Genomic DNA, 17,723 nt, shown 5'->3' with positions numbered 1-17,723 from the left:
GGAGAGCCCCATTTGTGCCGCGTTTTGGAGAGGGTTTTGGGTGCTCAGCGGGCACAGCGTTGTCCCAGGGGCGCTTCGAGGCACTAGAGGGCAGCAGGGCCCCGCTGCAGCACCGCTGCGGGGACGCACGGGTGGTGCGGGAGCCTCTGCGAGGGGCTGGGGGCATCCCCAAATCCTGGTCAGGGGGAGCATCCCAGCCCAACTCCTGCTCCCGGAGCCTTCCCTGCATCTCGTGGGCCCTGGGGACGCTCAGCACCAGCTCAGCTGCACCAGCCCCCTTTTCCTTGGGCTGGATCTGGGCAGCGGGTGCCTGCGGTGCAGTTGGGGCTTGCCGTGGTGCAGGGGCAGGCCCCGCACCGGGTTGCAGCATCTCACCGTGGCGGTGCTCGGGGCATGGGGGGGGGAAGGAACCAGGCTCGGTGCATGCAGGTTTTGGCAGGAGGGCGTCCCCGCGTCGCGTGCCCGCGCTGCTGCGTGCCGTTGTTGCTAACCCCTGTCTCTGTTCGCATGGTGCATGCTGCCCTTTTGCAATGCAGACGCCGACGAAGGTAAAGTCCTGTTCTCCGCGCGTCTCTGGCTTCCCTGCCCCATCCCACCGTCGCGTCCCCCCCGTGTCCCCATTAACCCGCTCCCACCTCCCTTCCCCACCCCGTGTCCGTGTGTCTGTGTCTGGCAGCCGCGGTCTGTCCCGCTGCGCCGTGGTGGCCGAGCAGGGACGTGTCCCTGCACCGGGGTGGCTCAGAGCCCCATGTCACCGCAGGGCCCTGCGGGTGGCAGCGATGGAGAGGGGTGTCCCCATCTCCCCAGCACGGCTTTGCCTTCCAGAGGGGCAAAGCCACTTACTCCCCATCTCCTCGAATTGAGCCCCAAAATTCTCCTCTTGGTGCTGGCCGCGTGCAAGCCCCGAGCTCCCACTGCACCGGCCGTGCACAGCATCCCCGCCTCGGGGTTGGCTTTCGTGTGCCACCCCCGTCCCCATCCCACCGTGGGGGACCCTGTGACCATCCGGGGTGCGCCAGGAGAGCCTCGCACATGGGGCAGCCGGCGCTGAGCCTCCTTTTTCCCCCCTCAGCCGGGAGGAAGCAGTTTGCGCGGCACGAGTGGGCTCAGAAAGCCGCCTACCTGCTGGGCTGCAGCCTGGAGGAGCTCTCCTCCTCCATCTTCAAGCACCAGCCCAAGGGCACGCTGCAGCGCTCCACCTCCTTCCGACAGGGCCCCGAGGAGCAGGGCCTGGGCGACGGCACAGGTAGGGCACGGGGAGGTGTGGGTGGCCCCCGGGGGGACGCGTGGTTGGGGACACTCAGGGCGCAGCCGTCCCCTCCGCCAGGTCCCAAGCTGACGGCGCTGGAGTGCCTGGAGGGCATGGCCGCGGGCTTGTACTCGGAGCTCTTCACCCTCCTCATCTCCCTCCTCAACAGGTACTCGACGGGATTTGGGGTGGGGGGTGTCGGGGGAGGTCCGGCAGCACCCACCCACCCACCCGGCTCGTTTCGCCCCCCTGTCCCCCGCAGGGCGCTCAAGTCGAGCCAGCACTCGGTGTGCTCGGTGACGGTGGTGGACACCCCCGGGGCCCAGAACCCCGAGGTGGCGGGGCAGAGCCGCGGGGCCACCTTCGAGGAGCTGTGCCACAACTACGCCCAGGAGCGCCTGCAGCTCCTCTTCCACCAGCGCACCTTCGCCCAGGAGCTGGAGCGCTACAAGGAGGTAGCGGGGATGCCCCGGGGGTGCCGTGACCCTCTCCTCTCTCCTTTCTGCTCCAGCATCTCCTGTGACACCCCCCCTGCTCCCCAAATTTCTTAACCAGTGGTCGCTCGGGACCGGGTCCAACCGAATCAGCTCTGACACCGTGCTCTCTGCTTCAGGGGTCTCCAGGGGGGGGTTCCCACCGCCAATGGTGCCGGCAAACGTGCCCTGGGGGGGGCTGCTGTGGGTGGTGGGAGGGCGATGGTGGCCGCTGCTCCATCTCGGCACCACCTGGGTGCCCACGGGGACCCTTTTTGGTGCCCTGGCTCCCCCCAGTACCTCTCCCGTGCTGTGCCGGAGCAGCGGGGCGGTGGGACGCCCGGGAAACCCCTGTCTCCTGTCTAGATCCGATTGAGACTAACGTACTGACCGGCCCGCGGGGGCCCTAACGCTGATCTCCAGTCACACAGGCACTAATCGCTCCTCTGTCCGTCCTCTCCAGGAAAACATAGAGCTTGCACTGGCTGACACAGAGCCCGCTACCTGGGGCTCTGTAGCCACTGTAGACCAGCCCTCACACCAGGCACTGGTAAGCACCCACGGCACTTCCCCGCGGCCTCCGTCCCGGCCGTGACCCAGCTTCTCTGCGGCCACCTCCGTCCCCCAAAACCCGCTCCCACAGCACGGACGAGGGCCGGGACAGCGGGGCTGGAGGCGGCCGCTGCTGCTCCTCTTCGTAACGGAGCGGCTGCTGGCGGCCCCGCGCGCGCCGCCATCCATTACGGCGGGTTATTGAGCATTAGGCGCGGCGATAGCATCGGCCGTGCTGCTTTGCTGTCCTTTTAGCGGTAATTATGGGAAGGAAAGGTGATTTCCTAAGTGCTTGGCAGTGAGAGCGTGACTGAGCGTGCGAGCAGCGGGCATCCCTGGTGCATCCCCGGCACCGTGCTCCCCGGCACTCCCAGGAGGGGAGGATGCGGGCAGGATGGCCCTGGGGCAATCCCCGGCATGCTCCGGTCCCCAGGGTGCTTTGATCCCTGGTGTGCTTTGATCCCCGGGGTGCTTTGATCCCTGGGGTGCTCCGCTCTGCAGGGTGCACCCATCCTTGGGGTGCCCTGGTCCCTGGGGTGCTCCGTTCCCTGCTGGACGAGGCTGCAGAGGCTGCTGGCGTTGGCCCCGCGCTGGGTTTGATCCCAGGGGTGCCAGAGCGCAGCGTTTTGCTCGCCACCGAGCTTGGCGCGTTACGTTTGACTCTTTCCCTGCCAGGTACCCCTTAAGCAGGGGCCGTTTCGCGCGGCGCCGCTTTGCCTTGCTGCTCACAGCAGAGGAGGTTGCATGCTCCCCGCGTCTCCCCCGGTCCCCCCCCAGTCCCTGCCCGCCTCCGGTCCCGGTACCAACGCGGTGTCACCCGCAGGTCCGCTCGCTGGCCCGCACCGACGAGGCGCGGGGGCTGCTGTGGCTGCTGGAGGAGGAGGCGCTGCAGCCGGGCGGCAGCGAGGACACCTTGCTGGAGCGGCTCTTCGCCTACTACGGTCCCCAGGAGGGGGGCAAGAAAGGTCTGGGGGGGGGCGACCGGCACCGCGTGGCTGCGCCGGCCGACCCAGCTGCAGCGCCCGTGCCCAGCGGCGCCGTGTCTCCCCGCAGGGCACGACCCGCTGCTCCCCAGCGACAAGCCCCGGCACTTCTTCCTGGGCCACAGCTCGGGGACCAACTGGGTGGAGTACGATGCCACGGGCTGGCTCAACCACGTCAAGCACAACCCGGCCGCCCAAAACGCCTCCGTCCTGCTGCAGGAGTCGCAGAAGTGAGTGGGGTCCCCCGGGCTTGGGGACGGAGCAGGGGAAGGGGTGATTTTGGGGGTGACGTCCCCTCCGTGCCCCGCAGGAAGGTCATCAGCAGCCTGTTCGCGGGCCGGGGCGGGTCGGCGCTGGTGCTGTCGGGCTCGGTGGCGGGGCTGGAGGGGGGCTCGCAGCTGGCCCTGCGCCGCGCCACGAGCATGCGCAAGACCTTCACCACCGGCGTGGCCGCCGTCAAAAAGAAGTCGCTGTGCATCCAGATCAAGCTGCAAGTGGTGAGTGGGGGGGCCCTCGGGATGTGGGGGGGTCCCAGCACCCTACTTTGGCCACCAGCAGCGGCTCGACGGCACGGGTGTGGGGTCCCCGGGTTTAGCTGAGGCACTGTCCCGTGTCACCTCTCTCCCATCCCCGCAGGATGCCCTCATCGACAGCATCAAGAAATCCAAGCTGCACTTCGTGCACTGCTTCCTGCCCAAGGCGGCGGGGGGCGGCGGGGACCCCCGGGGGCTGCCGTGCCGGCGGGTGAGCGGCAGCGAGCTGGAGCTGCCGGCCGAGCACTGCGAGGCCGCGGGGCTGATGCAGCTCGACGTGCCCCTCCTGCGCGCCCAGCTCCGCGGCTCCCGCCTGCTGGACGCCCTCCGCATGTACCGCCAAGGTGAGCCCCCCCCCCACCCCCGTCCTCAATTCGGGCCCAATCCTGCCACCCACAGGCATCCCGGCTGCGGAGAGCGTGGCAAGGGGGGGGAGCAAATCCCCTGTCTGCAGCGCGGGGCCCTGCGGGGAACCCCTTTGGCACGCGTCCTCGCGCAGAGCCCGGCTGCTGCCAGCTTTTCCCCGTCCCGGCGGGGCTGGCCCCGCTCCCCCCGTGGGGCTGTTGTCACATCGGGGCTCGGTGCCGGGGACAGGCATGGCCTTACTTGGGTGTCTGCGCCGGTGCTGCCCGGCTGCTGGCAGCGGTCCCGCTGGCAGCCGGCCCCGGTCCCGACGGGGAGGGGGGCGCCGGGTCGCGCTCAGCCAAGGGGTGGGGGTGCGGCCGCCGAGCCCGGGTTTAGTGCCTCGGGGCCGGACCCTTCCTGCAGCCGTTGGAAATCGATGCTGGGCGCACACCTCCCTGCAGCGATGTCCGTGACCCCCCCCCTGGTTGTGGCAGGGTCAACCTCTTCATCAGCACCCCCCTCGTTAATTAAGATGTGCAGGCTCAGCAATTAAACCGCGGCTCAGGCCGGACCCGTAGCGGGGCCCGTCTGCTTGCACGGGTGACACACGTGTCCCTGCTCTCCCCTGGGGCAGGAATCTGGCCGCTTTCACCCCACATCTTGGCCGAAATTACTAAACGACAAGGCCAAGGAAAACCTCCAGCAGCCGTCCCGGGGAGGGCTCGCTCCGCGCAGGGTGGCCCCATCGGTTCTCCCAAAGGACAGGGCAGGGGGCAGCGTGCGTGCAGGGGCACGGGGCTGTTCCCGGCCATCCCCCGGCCGTCCCGGCTGCCCCACGGCCCCCTCTCCTGCTCTTCCCCCCCCCAGGCTACCCCGACCACATGGTGTTCGCCGAGTTCAGGCGGCGCTTCGACGTCCTGGCCCCGCACCTGACCAAGAAGCATGGGCGCAACTACATCGTGGTGGACGAGAAGCGGGTACGCGTGCCAGGCTCCCCTTGCGGTCCCGTGCCCTGGGGTCTTGCACCCTGTTCCTGACCCCCCCCCCCCTTCCTCCCCGCAGGCGGTGGAGGAGCTCCTGGAGTCTCTGGACCTGGAGAAGAGCAGCTACCACATGGGCTTGAGCCGGGTAGGACCCCGCCGGGGACGTCCCTGCCCGCTGCAGGCTTTGGGGTCTGGCTGAGGGCAGGGTGGGCGCAGCAGCACAAGGGCAGCAGTGTGCGCTCCCACCCACGCCATTCCTCGCGCCTTGGGAATAAAAACCCCGAATAAAAACCCCACACAGGACGGGGCCGCGGGGCTGGGGAAGGGCGAGGACGTGGCGGGGACAAGGGGACACAAGTGGCACATCCCCACCGGCCGGCGCAGCGGGACGGTGGCACCGCATCTCTCCCCCCCTTTTTTTTTTTTTTTTTCTCCCCCCCCGCAGGTGTTTTTCCGGGCGGGCTCGCTGGCCAGGCTGGAGGAGCAGCGGGACGCGCAGACGAGCAGGAACATCACCCTGTTCCAGGCGGCGTGCAGGGGCTTCCTGGCACGGCAGCTCTTCAAGAAGAGGAAGGTTCGTGGCGCCTCTCCCCTCCCCGCTCCGCTGCACAATTTCGCCTAAAATGGGCAGTGCAGCTTTTCTGCCGCCGCCTGGCCCAGCGCCTCCTCCTCCCGCCTCTCCCCCCCTCCCCGGGAGCCGTGGGGAGCCGTGGGGAGCCGTGGGGCCAGCCCCGGGGCCGTCGGCTCTGTCCTGCCCCGCCGGGCTGCCGTGCCGTGCCGGGATGAAGCGGCCGTGCCAGCTCCTGCTTTTTATTATTAAAGAGCGCGTAAAATAGGCACCGCGGAGGCGCCTCGCCCGCAGCGAGGTTAGCTCGTGTGGGTGCCGGAGGTAATCGGACAGCAGATAAGCCAGGAGCAATTAGCCCACATGCTAACGAAGGGGAGTGCGCCGGGGTGGCGGCGGGGGTGCTGAGCACCCGCGCGTCCTGCTCGGCCGGTGGCGCCCCGCAGCAGCCGTGCCGACGCCGTGTGCCCCCTGCGCAGATCCAGGATTTGGCCATCCGCTGCGTGCAGAAGAACATCAAGAAGAACAAGGGGGTGAAAGACTGGCCCTGGTGGAAGCTCTTCACCACCGTGCGGCCCCTCATCGAGGTGCAGCTCACCGAGGACCAGATCCGTGGCAAAGACGTGGGTACCGCTGCGCCGGGGGGGGCGGGGATGGGGCAGGATGGGTCCGGGTGCGCCTTGGAGACGGGCAGGGACCCTCAGCGGGGTGGGCTGCAGGGCCACCGCTGCCCCGTGCCCCCCAGCACGAATTGCTCCCTAATTTGCAACGCAGCACGTCGTTAGCATCCCCAGAGGCGGCTGTCGGAGAGCCCGGTTACAAGGCGTGGAGAATGGAAACGAAACCGGGCACCGTGTGCGGGGGCCTCCGCGCGGCGCGGGCAACCAGACACCGTGCCCCCCCCGCCTGGCACGGAGCCGCTGCCGGCTCAGCTTTCACCTCGACCTGCCGAGGCCGGGTGCCCGGGGTGGGGGCTCTGAGGTCCCCTCCTGTCCCCCCAGCCTGCCTGCTGGCACCAGGGGATGGGAGAGAGCGATGCGCTCGCAGCTGGCAGGCGGCACGGGCACGGAGCCCCGTGCTGGTTGGGCATCCCCCCAGGATCCCCTCCCTCCTCGCCTGGGCTGGGTGCCCCAAACCCTTTGGGTGCAGGGGGAGGAGGAGAGCGGCTTTGTTTGCTCCCACCCCTTTTCCCGGGGGGGTGCAGGGACCCCCCTCTCTGCCGGAGGCCGGCTCTGCGTGGCCTCCGGGTGTTTCGGCACCATTTATGGGGTTGGAGTTGGCTGGCGGAGCCAGCGCAGGCTGGGGAAAGTCCCTGCCCAGCCCTTGGCAGGGGAGAGCCCCCGCACCGCCAGCGCCTCCCAGCCCTGGGGAGCCCCCACCCGGCCCTCCCCGTGCCGGGGGGGGGCTGGGGGTGCAGAGCATCGTGCCTGCCAGCCCCTTCTCGCGGCGCCTGCCCCCTCCCTCACCGCCCGCCGCTGTGTTGCAGGAAGAGATCCAGCAGCTCAAGAGCAAGCTCGAGAAGGTGGAGAAGGAGCGCAACGAGCTGCGGCTCAACAGCGACCGCCTGGAGAGCAGGGTAGGTCCCAGCCGGCCCCGGGTGGGCGCAGAGCGTCCCCAAGCCCCGCTGCCTGTCCCTCCCCCCCGCCACGTCCCCGCTGCCCCCAGATCACGGAGCTGACGTCGGAGCTGACGGACGAGCGAAACACGGGCGAGTCGGCCTCCCAGCTGCTGGACGCCGAGACGGCCGAGAGGCTCCGGGCCGAGAAGGAGATGAAGGACCTGCAGGTAACCAACTGCGCCTCTGCCCGGCCCCGCGGCGCCTCCCGGTCCCCGCGGGGCTCACTGGGGCCGTGTCCCCTGGCAGGCCAAGTACGATGCCCTGAAGAAGCAGATGGAGTCCATGGAGATGGAGGTGATGGAAGCTCGGCTCATCCGGGCAGCCGAGCTCAACGGGGAGCTGGACGACGACGATTCAGGTACCGTCGCACCGCGGGCACCCAAAGCCGCGGGTGCACCCCGGGGTGCCCCGCGGAGCGTCGCCCGCCGCAGCCCCCCGGTGACCCCCGCACAGGAGGCGAGTGGCGGCTGAAATACGAGCGGGCGGTGCGGGAGATCGACTTCACCAAGAAGCGGCTGCAGCAGGAGCTGGAGGACAAGCTGGAGGTGGAGCAGCAGGGCAAGAGGCAGCTGGAGAGGAGGGTGAGTGGGGCTCTGACCCGGGACCCCCCCCCCCCAATTTTCACACCCCCCCCTGCCCACCCCACGGCCCTGAGCACCCTGCCTGCCCCTGCCCGCAGCTGGCGGACCTGCAGGCGGACAGCGAGGAGGGCCAGCGGGCGCTGCAGCAGCTGAAGAAGAAGTGCCAGCGCCTGGCGTCCGAGCTGCAGGACACCAAGCTGCACCTCGAGGGCCAGCAGGGACGCAACCACGACCTGGAGAAGAAGCAGCGGAGGTGGGGTGGCGCGGGGACAGGGACGAGGTGGTGGCACCCCCGCCGGGCGGCTCTCGGAGCCTCTCGCAGCGCGGTTTTACCATTTTAGCAGGGATTTGGGCACTTCACCAGCTCCTGCTTGGGCGAGGCGCTTTGCACGGGGAAGATGAGGCTCCCTTTTCCCCGGGATGCGGTGTGGGGGATGCTGAGGGCTGGGGAGCCCCTTCCCCACGTGGGGGACCCTGCTGCCCCCCGGGGGTCCGGGGCTGAGCGAGCCCCCGAGTGGGGCTGTGCCCTGTGGCTCTGCTCGGCGCCCGCTCTCTTCCCATCTCCTCTCCCAGCCCCAAAGTTTGCTAACGTTATTAAGCAGCAGGGACGCTTTCATCTCATTATGGTAATGATCACACACACAAATACAGCGAGAGAATCCAATCTAATTAATTTCAATTTCCGCGGATTGGAGTCTGTGTTAATGCAGCTGTTTATTACCCAGCGCGAAGAAAAATGGGGATTAGCTGCCGGGGTGTGTAACACAGGTCACAAACCCGAGTGCAGGGTTATTTTCCAAGCCCCAGAGGCAGCGATTTCAGAGCAAACCCCTCTGATCCTCTTTTGGGGGCTCTGGGAGGGGCTGAGCGCTGCCACGCCGGGGGCTCACGTCCCTGCGGCTACCCGGGGATGGGACCAGGGAGCCGAGACACTGCAAGAGCCCCTCTCTGCTGGAGACCCCTGTGCATTGTAGCCCCTCTGCGTCCTGCTTCAAGCAGCCCGTCCCCGTGTAGCCAAGCCCCCACCACCAGCAGCCACGGTCCCACCGGCACGCGCCAGCCCCGTGGGGAGGCTGCTGAGGCTGCTCGGGTGCGCACCGCAAGCACCGCGCTCCCGATGAGCCGTTGGGTGAAGGTGCTGGGAGGATTTGCTCCGAGCATCTCCCCGCTCTGTGCGTGCTGGAAACGAAAGGGCTCGTAACCAGCACTGCTGGCAGCGATGCCGGGTGGAGCGGGGCCGGCAGGGGCATGGGGTGCTGAGCACGCCGCGCTCTCACCGCGCAGATTCGACGGCGAGCTCTCGCAGGCGCACGAGGAGGCGCAGCGGGAGAGGCTGCAGCGGGAGAAGCTGAGCCGCGAGAAGGACGTGCTGGTGGCCGAGGTCTTCGGCCTCAAGCAGCTGCTGGAGGTGAGAGGCGCCCGGCACCTCGCCGCTCGCCGCACCGGGCACCCCCTGGGCTCACCGCCGCTCCCCGTCCCCGCAGGATAAGGACTCGGACATCGCCGGGCTGACGCAGCGGGCGGAGGCGCTGGAGGCCGAGCTGCAGGACATCTCCTGCCAGGAGTCGAAGGACGAGGCGTCCCTCGCCAAGGTGAAGAAGCAGCTGCGGGACCTGGAGGCCAAGGCGAAGGACCAGGAGGAGGAACTGGACGAGCAGGCTGGCACCATCCAGATGCTGGAGCAGGTACGGCGGGGAGGGGCGAGGGCTCGGCCGCCCCGCGTGCGCGTGGGTTTCTGGGCGGGGTGGTTTCGTGCAGGGCTGTCATTACCTGGGCCGGGCTTGCCCGGTGAGCGGAGGCGACCGCCCTCACCCCGGCGTCAGGCCAGGCTACGGCTGCGGACGCAGCTCCCGGCCCTTGGCGCCGCCACCATGGCACGGCAGGTCACCGCGGGGCGGGCGGCGCGGTCAGCCGAGGAGCAGGGGGCTTACTGGGTGAGCAGGGCAGCGGCGTGCGGGCGTCCCCGTGTCCCCTTGGCTCTTACCGCCCCCCCCCCCCCCCCCCCCTTTTTTCCAGGCCAAGCTGCGGCTCGAGATGGAGATGGAGCGGCTGCGGCAGACCCACGCCAAGGAGGTGGAGAGCCGCGACGAGGAGGTGGAGGAGATTCGGCAGTCGTGCCAGAAGAAGGTAGGGCTTGGCCACGGCCCTGCTGCCCAAGGGGGAGGCCGGGATGCGTCCCGTGCCCCGGCTGGGTGCCGGGGAGGCGCTGGGGACACCATCACACAACGCCCAGCTCCCACGCGCCCGCTGCCCGGCTCCGTCAGGCTTGGCAGGTCCGACCGGTCCCGCTCGCACGCCGGGCATCACGCCGCCCATTGCGCAAACGGGTGCTCGCCGTGTCCGGCCCAAGGGGGTCACCCCGTGTCCCCAGGGCACGTGGCACACGTGGGGGGGGGGGGTGTCCCCGTCCTCATCCCCCCTGACCGGGCTCCCCGGGCTCTCCGCAGCTGAAGCAGATGGAGGTGCAGCTGGAGGAGGAGTACGAGGACAAGCAGAAGGTGCTGAGAGAGAAGCGGGAGCTGGAGAGCAAATTATCGGCCGTCAGCGACCAGGTAGGGCACGGGGACACCGAGGTGTCGCGGGGGGGTCGCCGCAGCGCGGTGCCTGGCACGGCTTTCCCTCCCCCTGCAGGCCAACCAGAGGGACTTCGAGACGGAGAAGCGCCTGCGCCGCGACCTGAAGAGGACGAAGGCGCTGCTGGCCGACGCGCAGATCATGCTGGACCACCTGAAGAACAACGCGCCCAGCAAGAGGGAGATCGCCCAGCTCAAGAACCAGGTGCGTCCAGGCTGGCCGCCCCCACAGCGCGGCCCCCGAGGGGCTGGGGGTGTCCCCGTGCCCCCGGCCGGGCGCTGAGCCGTGTCCCCGCAGCTCGAGGAGTCCGAGTTCACCTGCGCGGCCGCCGTCAAGGCCCGCAAGTCCATGGAGGTGGAGATTGAAGACCTCCACCTTCAGATCGATGACCTCTCCAAAGCCAAGGCAGCCGTAAGTGATTTCGGGGTGCGCCATGCCGTGCTGGGGACGTGCCCCGGGGGGAGACCCCTTCCCCGTGCCAGCGGGATGAGCCTGCACCCTCTGGGGCTTTTTTTGGGGAGTCCCTGCTGCATGCCAGGGTGGGTGCCCCCTCCCCAGGGGCTCGGCCAGGTGTAGGAGGGCAGGAGGCACGGCAGGAGACGCTGTTTTTCCCCCCAGCTGGAAGAGCAGCTGAGCCGGCTGCAGCGGGAGAAGAACGAGGTGCAGAGTCGCCTGGAGGAGGACCAGGAGGACATGAACGAGCTGATGAAGAAGCACAAGGCGGCGGTGGCCCAGGTGAGGGGGAAGCCCCGCGCCCCGTAACGCCGGTCCCCTGCCGGCCCCACTAACGGCCTGGCTCGTCCCGCAGGCATCCCGGGACCTGGCGCAGATGAACGACCTCCAGGCACAGCTGGAGGAGGTCAACAAGGAGAAGCAGGAGCTGCAGGAGAAGGTGCGGAGCGAAGCTGGGGGTGGGGGGATCCAGAAACCCTCTGCTTGCCGTGTGGGTCCCCCCAGCATCCCAGGGGCTTTCCCAGGGGTTCCCCGGAGCTCTCCACGGGGATGGCAGGGGGGGGAAGGCACAGGGGGAGGCAGGGAGCTGGCACTGAGGCTGCCTGCCCGCAGCTGCAAGCGCTGCAGAGCCAGCTGGAGTTCCTTGAGCAGTCCATGGTGGACAAGTCGCTGGTGAGCCGGCAGGAGGCCAAGATCCGCGAGCTGGAGACCAGGCTGGAGTTCGAGCGGACGCAAGTCAAGCGCCTGGAGGTAGGCACAGGCACCCCCTTAACAGGCACAGGCTGGGTCCGACACATCCCCAGTCCCCACGGAGCTGCCACGGCGATGCAACCAAGGCACGAAGAAACCCCGGGGGTCCCCTGGGGACATCCCCGGTGTCCCCATCCCCGGACCCCCCACGCCGCCGCGGTGCTGCCGGCCCCACCAGGGAAGCTCCCGCGGGCGCTGATAACCGTAATCCGCCACCCGGCCTGGCAAAGTGCTGCTATTTCCCTGCATCAACTAAGTGAAATTATAGACTCTCCCGGCCCTGCTAAACGCAGCCTGCTTTATATTCTGCCTCTGCAGCTCTCTGCCGAGGGAGCTGAGCAGCTTAGCTCTCCTCTTAATATTTTCCTAGCTGTTATTTCCCTTCCCGCTCTCTCTGCCGGGGCCATAAATATGCAGCGGCTGGCTCAGCGGCTGGTGGAGAATGGAAGCTATTTTTTCCCTACGTTACATGCTGTAATTACTTCACACAAAGTTAAATCTATTTTTCCAATTCACCAAAGCCCTTGCAGTTGTTCTACCCCTTCCCTGGCCTGGGGGGGGGGGGTTCTCCCGGAGATGCCGCTCTTCCTCCCGCCTCCTTCCCATCCCCTCATGTAAATTCATGGGGACGGGATCCGTCCTCGTGCGAGCCCTCGGGGAGGGTGGCACAGCACCCGTGCTGAGCCGCCGTAACCGCAGCTGGTGGGTGGGTATTGCTGCAATTTGGGGGTACTGCGGGGGGGGGGGGGGGCAGGGCATCGGGGTGCAAGGGAGGATGCTGCAGCTGCCCCCGAACCCGCGCGGATGCCCCGCAGAGCCTGGCCACGCGGCTCAAGGAGAACATGGAGAAGCTGACGGAGGAGCGGGACCAGCGGGCGGCCGCCGAGAACCGGGAGAAGGAGCAGAATAAGCGGCTGCAGCGGCAGCTCCGCGACGTCAAGGAGGAGATGGGCGAGCTGGCCAAGAAGGAGGCGGAGGCCAGCCGCAAGAAGCACGAGCTGGTGAGGGCGTCGCTCCGCCGAAGGGGCTGCGAGCCCAGTGGGGTCCCTGCGCCCCGCGCCCCCGATGCTCACCCCGCACCGTCCCCCCGCAGGAGATGGACCTGGAGAGCCTGGAAGCCGCCAACCAGAGCCTGCAGTCGGACCTGAAGCTGGCCTTCAAGCGCATCGGGGACCTGCAGGCTGCCATCGAGGACGAGATGGAGAGCGACAGCAACGAGGACCTCATCAACAGGTGAGCGCGCCCCGGGCCTGGCTCCCGCATGGGGCACCTCACCCGGGCTCACCGCTTCTCCTCGCCACTTCTGAAACGCCACGGGGGGGTTGGCCCTCAGCTCTGCCCGGCCATGGCAGGGTGCTGTCCGTCCATCTGTCCATCCATCTGTCCGTCCATCCATCCGTGCATCGCTGCACGCGTGCATCTGGCCACCCGTGCATCCATCCATCCATCCATCCATCCACCCATCCATCCATCCATCCGAGCACCCATGCATCCCCCCACGCACCCGTGCACCCGGCCGTCCCCCCCTCCACCCCCAGCCCCCCTGCAGCTTGCGGAGGTGCCCGAAGCACAGCCGTGGGCGTTATGGAGCACCCCCGGCCACAACGTCTGGGGACAGCCCCGGGACTCCCAGGGCACGGGGGGCTCAGGGCGCTGGGATCCAGCCCAGCCCAGCCCCGCAGAAGGGGTCAGAGCAGCCAAACTCCCCCCCCGCCCCCCTCCACCCCAATCCCATCCCCACCCTTTGATTTGCTCCCCTATTCATCCCCCCTCCACTCGGTTTCATTTTTTTATTATTATTTTAAATTTCGTTCGAGTTCATTCTGTTATGTTTCTCCCTCCCCACCCCCTCCCAGTTTGCAGGACATGGTGGCAAAGTATCAGAAAAGAAAGAGTAAACTGTGAGGACCTCCTCTTTCCTTCTCCCCCACCTCCCCCCCCCCATCATCCCCTAACCCCCGCTCACACCCCCGGGGCCGGGGCCCCCGCATGCCGCTGGCCCAGCTCCGCATGCAGCTAACAGCACCCGCGGCCGCACCGCTGCCCCTAACCGCCTCCGCGGGGCCGGGGCCGGATCCTGCCACGCCGCCGGGCACCGGGAGGGCGCGGAGCAGCTCCGGAGGCCGCCGGAGCCCCGCTGTCGCCCGCAATTAACGTCCCGCGCCGCCCGGGCTGCCTCGCGCGCTCCCCCGCGACGCGGGTCCCGGTTAACTAATGGCACTCTCATCCGGACATAAATTGCGTTTGACGGGGAGTTTAATTCCGCCGATTTAAAACCTCGGCTGCCCCCTGAGTTTGTTTATGGGGCTTGTTTTTTTTTTTTTTTTCTTCTTCTTTTTTTTTTTTTTTTTTTAAAGCCGAGCGTTGCCTGGATATATTGCAGGGGAGGGAGCGGCGTGTGATGAAGTGCAGCTCGTTGCTTTGAATGTAACGAGGAGGATTCATACGCAGGGTCTATAATAGCCTGTCCCCCCCGTGCCGGTCCCTGGGCAGGGACTGAGCCCAAGGCCATGTGGATAAAGCGTCCATTTAGGATGAAATTATCCATCCCTCGCCCCGTGCCGGCCGGCAGCAGGGAGCCCGGCGGGGTCGGGGGGGGACACGAGGCTTCGATTTCCTTACGGGCACCGCGATAACCCTAATGAAAGCAGTAAGCAGTTAGGTATTAGCGGAGATTTATGCAGGGATGCTTTTAACGCGGAGCAATGGATTTTTGCAACGCGCACGGCACCTTCTTTCTAAAGGCAATCAATATGGTTATGAACGGCCATTATAAATTAGATGTTTTAAGCCAGATAGGGCTTTTTTTATGCCTGGGTGTAAATCAGGGGTTCTCCGTCACGGCGGGGCCATAAATCTGCCCGCCGCGCTCGTGCGCCCGCCTTGCCGGAGTCATTTCGGCTCTGCCTGCTAAACTCCTGTTTACCCAGAGACGTCAACATGGCTCTTCCCCGCTGTAATTCTGCACTTGACGGCGGCCTATAAAACGAACCCACTTATTTTCTCCCCGGCCCCGTGCTCTCGGCGAGCTCGAAATCCCCCCCCCACATGTTTCTGGAGCCGTGCCCCGCGTGGTTCCTCTCGCTCCCCCTGCGCCTCGTTGGTATTTTTCCAGCCACGTTGCTGTGCACATCCAGGGCTCTCCTGCCGCCGCAGCGAGACGCGCCGTGTGCCCGGGGCAGCCGGCAGGCTTGTGCTGAGCCCCCTCCTGCCCGGTGGCCTCGCATCGTCTTGGGGGGGGGCTTGTAGGGGGCGTGGGGGGTCGGTCGCGTGGCTGTGGCTCGGGGAGCCCGGAGCATGCAGGTTTGTGCCCCCGAGACGGAGCAGGATGGAGGGATGGGCGCCGGGAGGTGGCCGCGCCGGGCGCGCGGTGGCACGGTGGCACCTCCGCGGCGCCCGGTGCCCCGCCGCTCATCGCTGGGTTTCTCCCTCTGCCAGCGACGGCGACTCGGACGTGGACTCAGAGCTGGAGGATCGTGTGGACGGGGTCAAGTCGTGGCTCTCCAAGAACAAAGGCTCCTCCAAAGCGCTCTCGGATGACGGCAGCCTGAAGAGCAGCAGGTGGGTGCGGGTCAGGGTGTCAGCACCTGGGAGAGCACGGGGATGGCCAAGGGGGGGCCGGGGCGAGGGATGGACATCACCCCCGTGTGCTGCGGTGCTGCATGATGCTTGTGTGGTTTTCTGGGGAAAGGCAAACGCTGGTGAGAGGCTCGGTCTCCGCTGGGGACATGCGTGCCCAGGTGCTGGCACGTCCCCAGCTCCACACACCCTCGGGGACCTCCCTGGTCCCCCAGCATCCCACCTGCACGGGCAGCCGCAGCCCCCTCCCCTGCCTCCCCGTGCAGGTACCCGTGGTGGGCTCCTGCCCCCGCATCCCCTCCCCATCCTCCCCTCGTTCGCAGCTCCACCACGTCCCTCCATCACGCACCCCTCCCCGGCACGTCAGCCGGCCTCACGCCCCCCAGATGTCCCCAAGGGGGGGACACGTGGCCCCGCTCACGTCCCCCGGCTGCGGCGGTCAGGGCCGATCCCCGGGGAGCGCGCTCGCCTGATGAGTGCAGATTGCTTTCATCCAAACCCAATTTCCTGGCAGGGCTTCGGGAGTCCCGGGGGGCTCCCCCCCCTCCTTCTGCCGAGCAGGGGGGAAAAGATCTGAGCCAGTTTTTCTTAATTGGTTTAATTTATTCAGCGGTGCAGATGTAAAACATTTTGTTATTGGAGATAATTCCACCTTTTCTGAAGTCGGGAATCAAACGCGGCGGCTCCAGGTAGCTGACAATGAAATAAATTGAACGAAACACTTTAAAGGGGAATCAAAGTGACGGGCTAGAACAATACCCTGATTTGCATGGCATTTTCCATGAAGCTGTTTTCCGCTGACGCAAATTATTTAGCCTGCCTCGCGGCGTGCTGCCTGCCCCCCCCCAGCTCACCTCCTCTCTCTCTTGCCTCCCCGGCGCGCGCCCCGGTGCCCCCCTGCCCAGGTCGGCCCCCGCGGACGGCCCGGAGGGCGAGGAGCGGCCGGTGTCGGTGGCGAGCTGCCTCAGCTATAGGAAGCGGCCCAGCCTCAAGGACTCCATAGGCGGCCGCGGGGACGAGCAGACCCTTTTCAGCGCGCTGAGCGAGCGGCCCGAGTCCCCCGAGCGCGCTGCCCGCAGGGCGGCCCGCGGCGCGGAGCACGAGGACCGGGCGGCCGTCATCGCCCGCGCCTTCGCCGACGCCAGCGGCCGGGCTCGGCAAGGGCTGGGCAAGCGTTGGTCCCTCTCGGCCAACACCGAGGGCGATAAAGCCTCCGTCGCCTCCGCCCCGGTGAGCCGGGCCTCCTCGGCCTCCTGGCGCGGGCCGGAGGACGGGGACGAGGGGGACGAGGGATGCTCGGTGTTGAGCTTCGCCCTCTCCAGCCCCGGCAGCCTGCGGAGCCGCCGCGGGGGGGTGGAGGGACGCCCCGAGTCGCGGCTTTCCCTCGCACGCAGCCGCCTGGACGAGGCGGACGAGGTGTGCCGGGGGCAGCCCCCGCTGGGGCGCAGCTTCTCCGTGCCCCCCCGGCCCCGCAGCGCCGCCTCCGAGGATGGGCCCCCCGGGGACGCCCGCCCGGTGGGGCACCGCTCCTACCTCGACCCCGACCTGGAGGCCGCCATCCAGGAGGTGCTGAGCTACCGCCCGCCGCGGGCCGGGGGCTATTCCAGCCCCGAGGCCGACTCGGGGGATGACGGCCGCAGCGTGCGCAGCGTGAAAAGCGCAGCCCCCCTGGGCGCCGCCGACCGAAACCCCGGCAGCCTCCGCCGCTCCGCCTCCGCCCTCGAAGTCTCCCGGTCGTCCCGGCACGCCAGCCGGCGCCGGAGCAGCTCTTCCTCGGAGTCCTCCTCCTCGGAGGAAGAGGAGGAGCGGAAGAAGAAGAGCTCCAAGAAGCGCGCCAAGAAGTCCAAGAAGAAATCCAAGAAGAAGAAGAAGAAGTCGTCCTCCGAATCGGGCTCCTCCTCCGATTCCTCCTCCGATTCCTCCTCCTCCGGCTCCTACCGGAGCACATCCAGCGTCAAGAAGGGCCCGCGGGCGGCGGGGGGCGAGGAGCCGGCGCGCCCCAGCCGGGGCAAGAAGGAGGAGAAGCAGCGCAAGAAGCAGGTGGACAGCCTGATGATGAAGTACCTGTACCGCCCCGAGAGCGACTGAGGCAGGAGGTGGGAGCGGTGTGTGCAGTGCAGCATGAACCTCCCCGTGTGCCACTAACCGCCCGTCCCTAACCCTCGCCCGGCCCCGGATGGCCCTGGGGGCCCCCGAAGCAGCATCCCTGCTGGGACCCGCCTCGTGTTCAGCCGACGCACCGGGATTACGCAGGGAAGCCCTAAATCCCCTGCCGGCTCCCCGCCGACCGCTCGGGATGCGGCCGCGGGGAGTTCTCCAGGAAATTCGGGGCGGGCAGGTGGGGGTCGCAGCCCCTCCACGATGCCCGGGTACTAACACGCACCCGCTGCAGCGTGTGGATGTGGGATGGGACGCGGGTGAATAGCCGGGGTGGGCGGCTGCGCCTTGGGTGTGTTTGGTCCCTCCAGGGCCGTATCCTGCACCC

General features: G+C 67.7%; 1 protein-coding gene across 4 annotated transcripts in view; it reads left to right on the top strand.

Moving 5' to 3' along the window:
• The window catches only part of MYO18A (myosin XVIIIA), a 54,623-nt gene that overhangs the window by 36,229 nt on the left and 671 nt on the right, over positions 1–17,723 (top strand). For 3 of the 4 annotated variants that reach the window (XM_066979611.1, XM_066979614.1, XM_066979613.1), the window contains 32 exons: positions 537–548; positions 1,073–1,246; positions 1,328–1,418; positions 1,512–1,704; positions 2,186–2,272; positions 3,098–3,239; positions 3,328–3,487; positions 3,568–3,754; positions 3,894–4,134; positions 5,003–5,112; positions 5,198–5,263; positions 5,564–5,692; positions 6,163–6,306; positions 7,170–7,259; positions 7,349–7,468; positions 7,548–7,659; positions 7,755–7,882; positions 7,981–8,135; positions 9,167–9,290; positions 9,367–9,567; positions 9,899–10,009; positions 10,330–10,434; positions 10,514–10,660; positions 10,754–10,867; positions 11,075–11,191; positions 11,265–11,348; positions 11,522–11,659; positions 12,475–12,660; positions 12,753–12,892; positions 13,516–13,560; positions 15,098–15,220; positions 16,144–17,334. In XM_066979611.1, coding sequence (XP_066835712.1) covers positions 537–548; positions 1,073–1,246; positions 1,328–1,418; positions 1,512–1,704; positions 2,186–2,272; positions 3,098–3,239; positions 3,328–3,487; positions 3,568–3,754; positions 3,894–4,134; positions 5,003–5,112; positions 5,198–5,263; positions 5,564–5,692; positions 6,163–6,306; positions 7,170–7,259; positions 7,349–7,468; positions 7,548–7,659; positions 7,755–7,882; positions 7,981–8,135; positions 9,167–9,290; positions 9,367–9,567; positions 9,899–10,009; positions 10,330–10,434; positions 10,514–10,660; positions 10,754–10,867; positions 11,075–11,191; positions 11,265–11,348; positions 11,522–11,659; positions 12,475–12,660; positions 12,753–12,892; positions 13,516–13,560; positions 15,098–15,220; positions 16,144–17,326 — 5,159 coding nt within the window. In that variant the 3' untranslated portion in view covers positions 17,327–17,334. The remainder of the gene's footprint in view (positions 1–536; positions 549–1,072; positions 1,247–1,327; positions 1,419–1,511; positions 1,705–2,185; positions 2,273–3,097; positions 3,240–3,327; positions 3,488–3,567; positions 3,755–3,893; positions 4,135–5,002; positions 5,113–5,197; positions 5,264–5,563; positions 5,693–6,162; positions 6,307–7,169; positions 7,260–7,348; positions 7,469–7,547; positions 7,660–7,754; positions 7,883–7,980; positions 8,136–9,166; positions 9,291–9,366; positions 9,568–9,898; positions 10,010–10,329; positions 10,435–10,513; positions 10,661–10,753; positions 10,868–11,074; positions 11,192–11,264; positions 11,349–11,521; positions 11,660–12,474; positions 12,661–12,752; positions 12,893–13,515; positions 13,561–15,097; positions 15,221–16,143; positions 17,335–17,723) is intronic. The other variant, XM_066979612.1, reaches the window with a different exon arrangement.

This window comes from Anser cygnoides, chromosome 18 (assembly GCF_040182565.1).
Source record: "Anser cygnoides isolate HZ-2024a breed goose chromosome 18, Taihu_goose_T2T_genome, whole genome shotgun sequence".
NCBI lineage: Eukaryota > Metazoa > Chordata > Aves > Anseriformes > Anatidae > Anser > Anser cygnoides.
The sequence above is the reverse complement of the archived record's forward strand: the minus strand, read 5'-3'. Positions and strand labels throughout refer to the sequence as shown.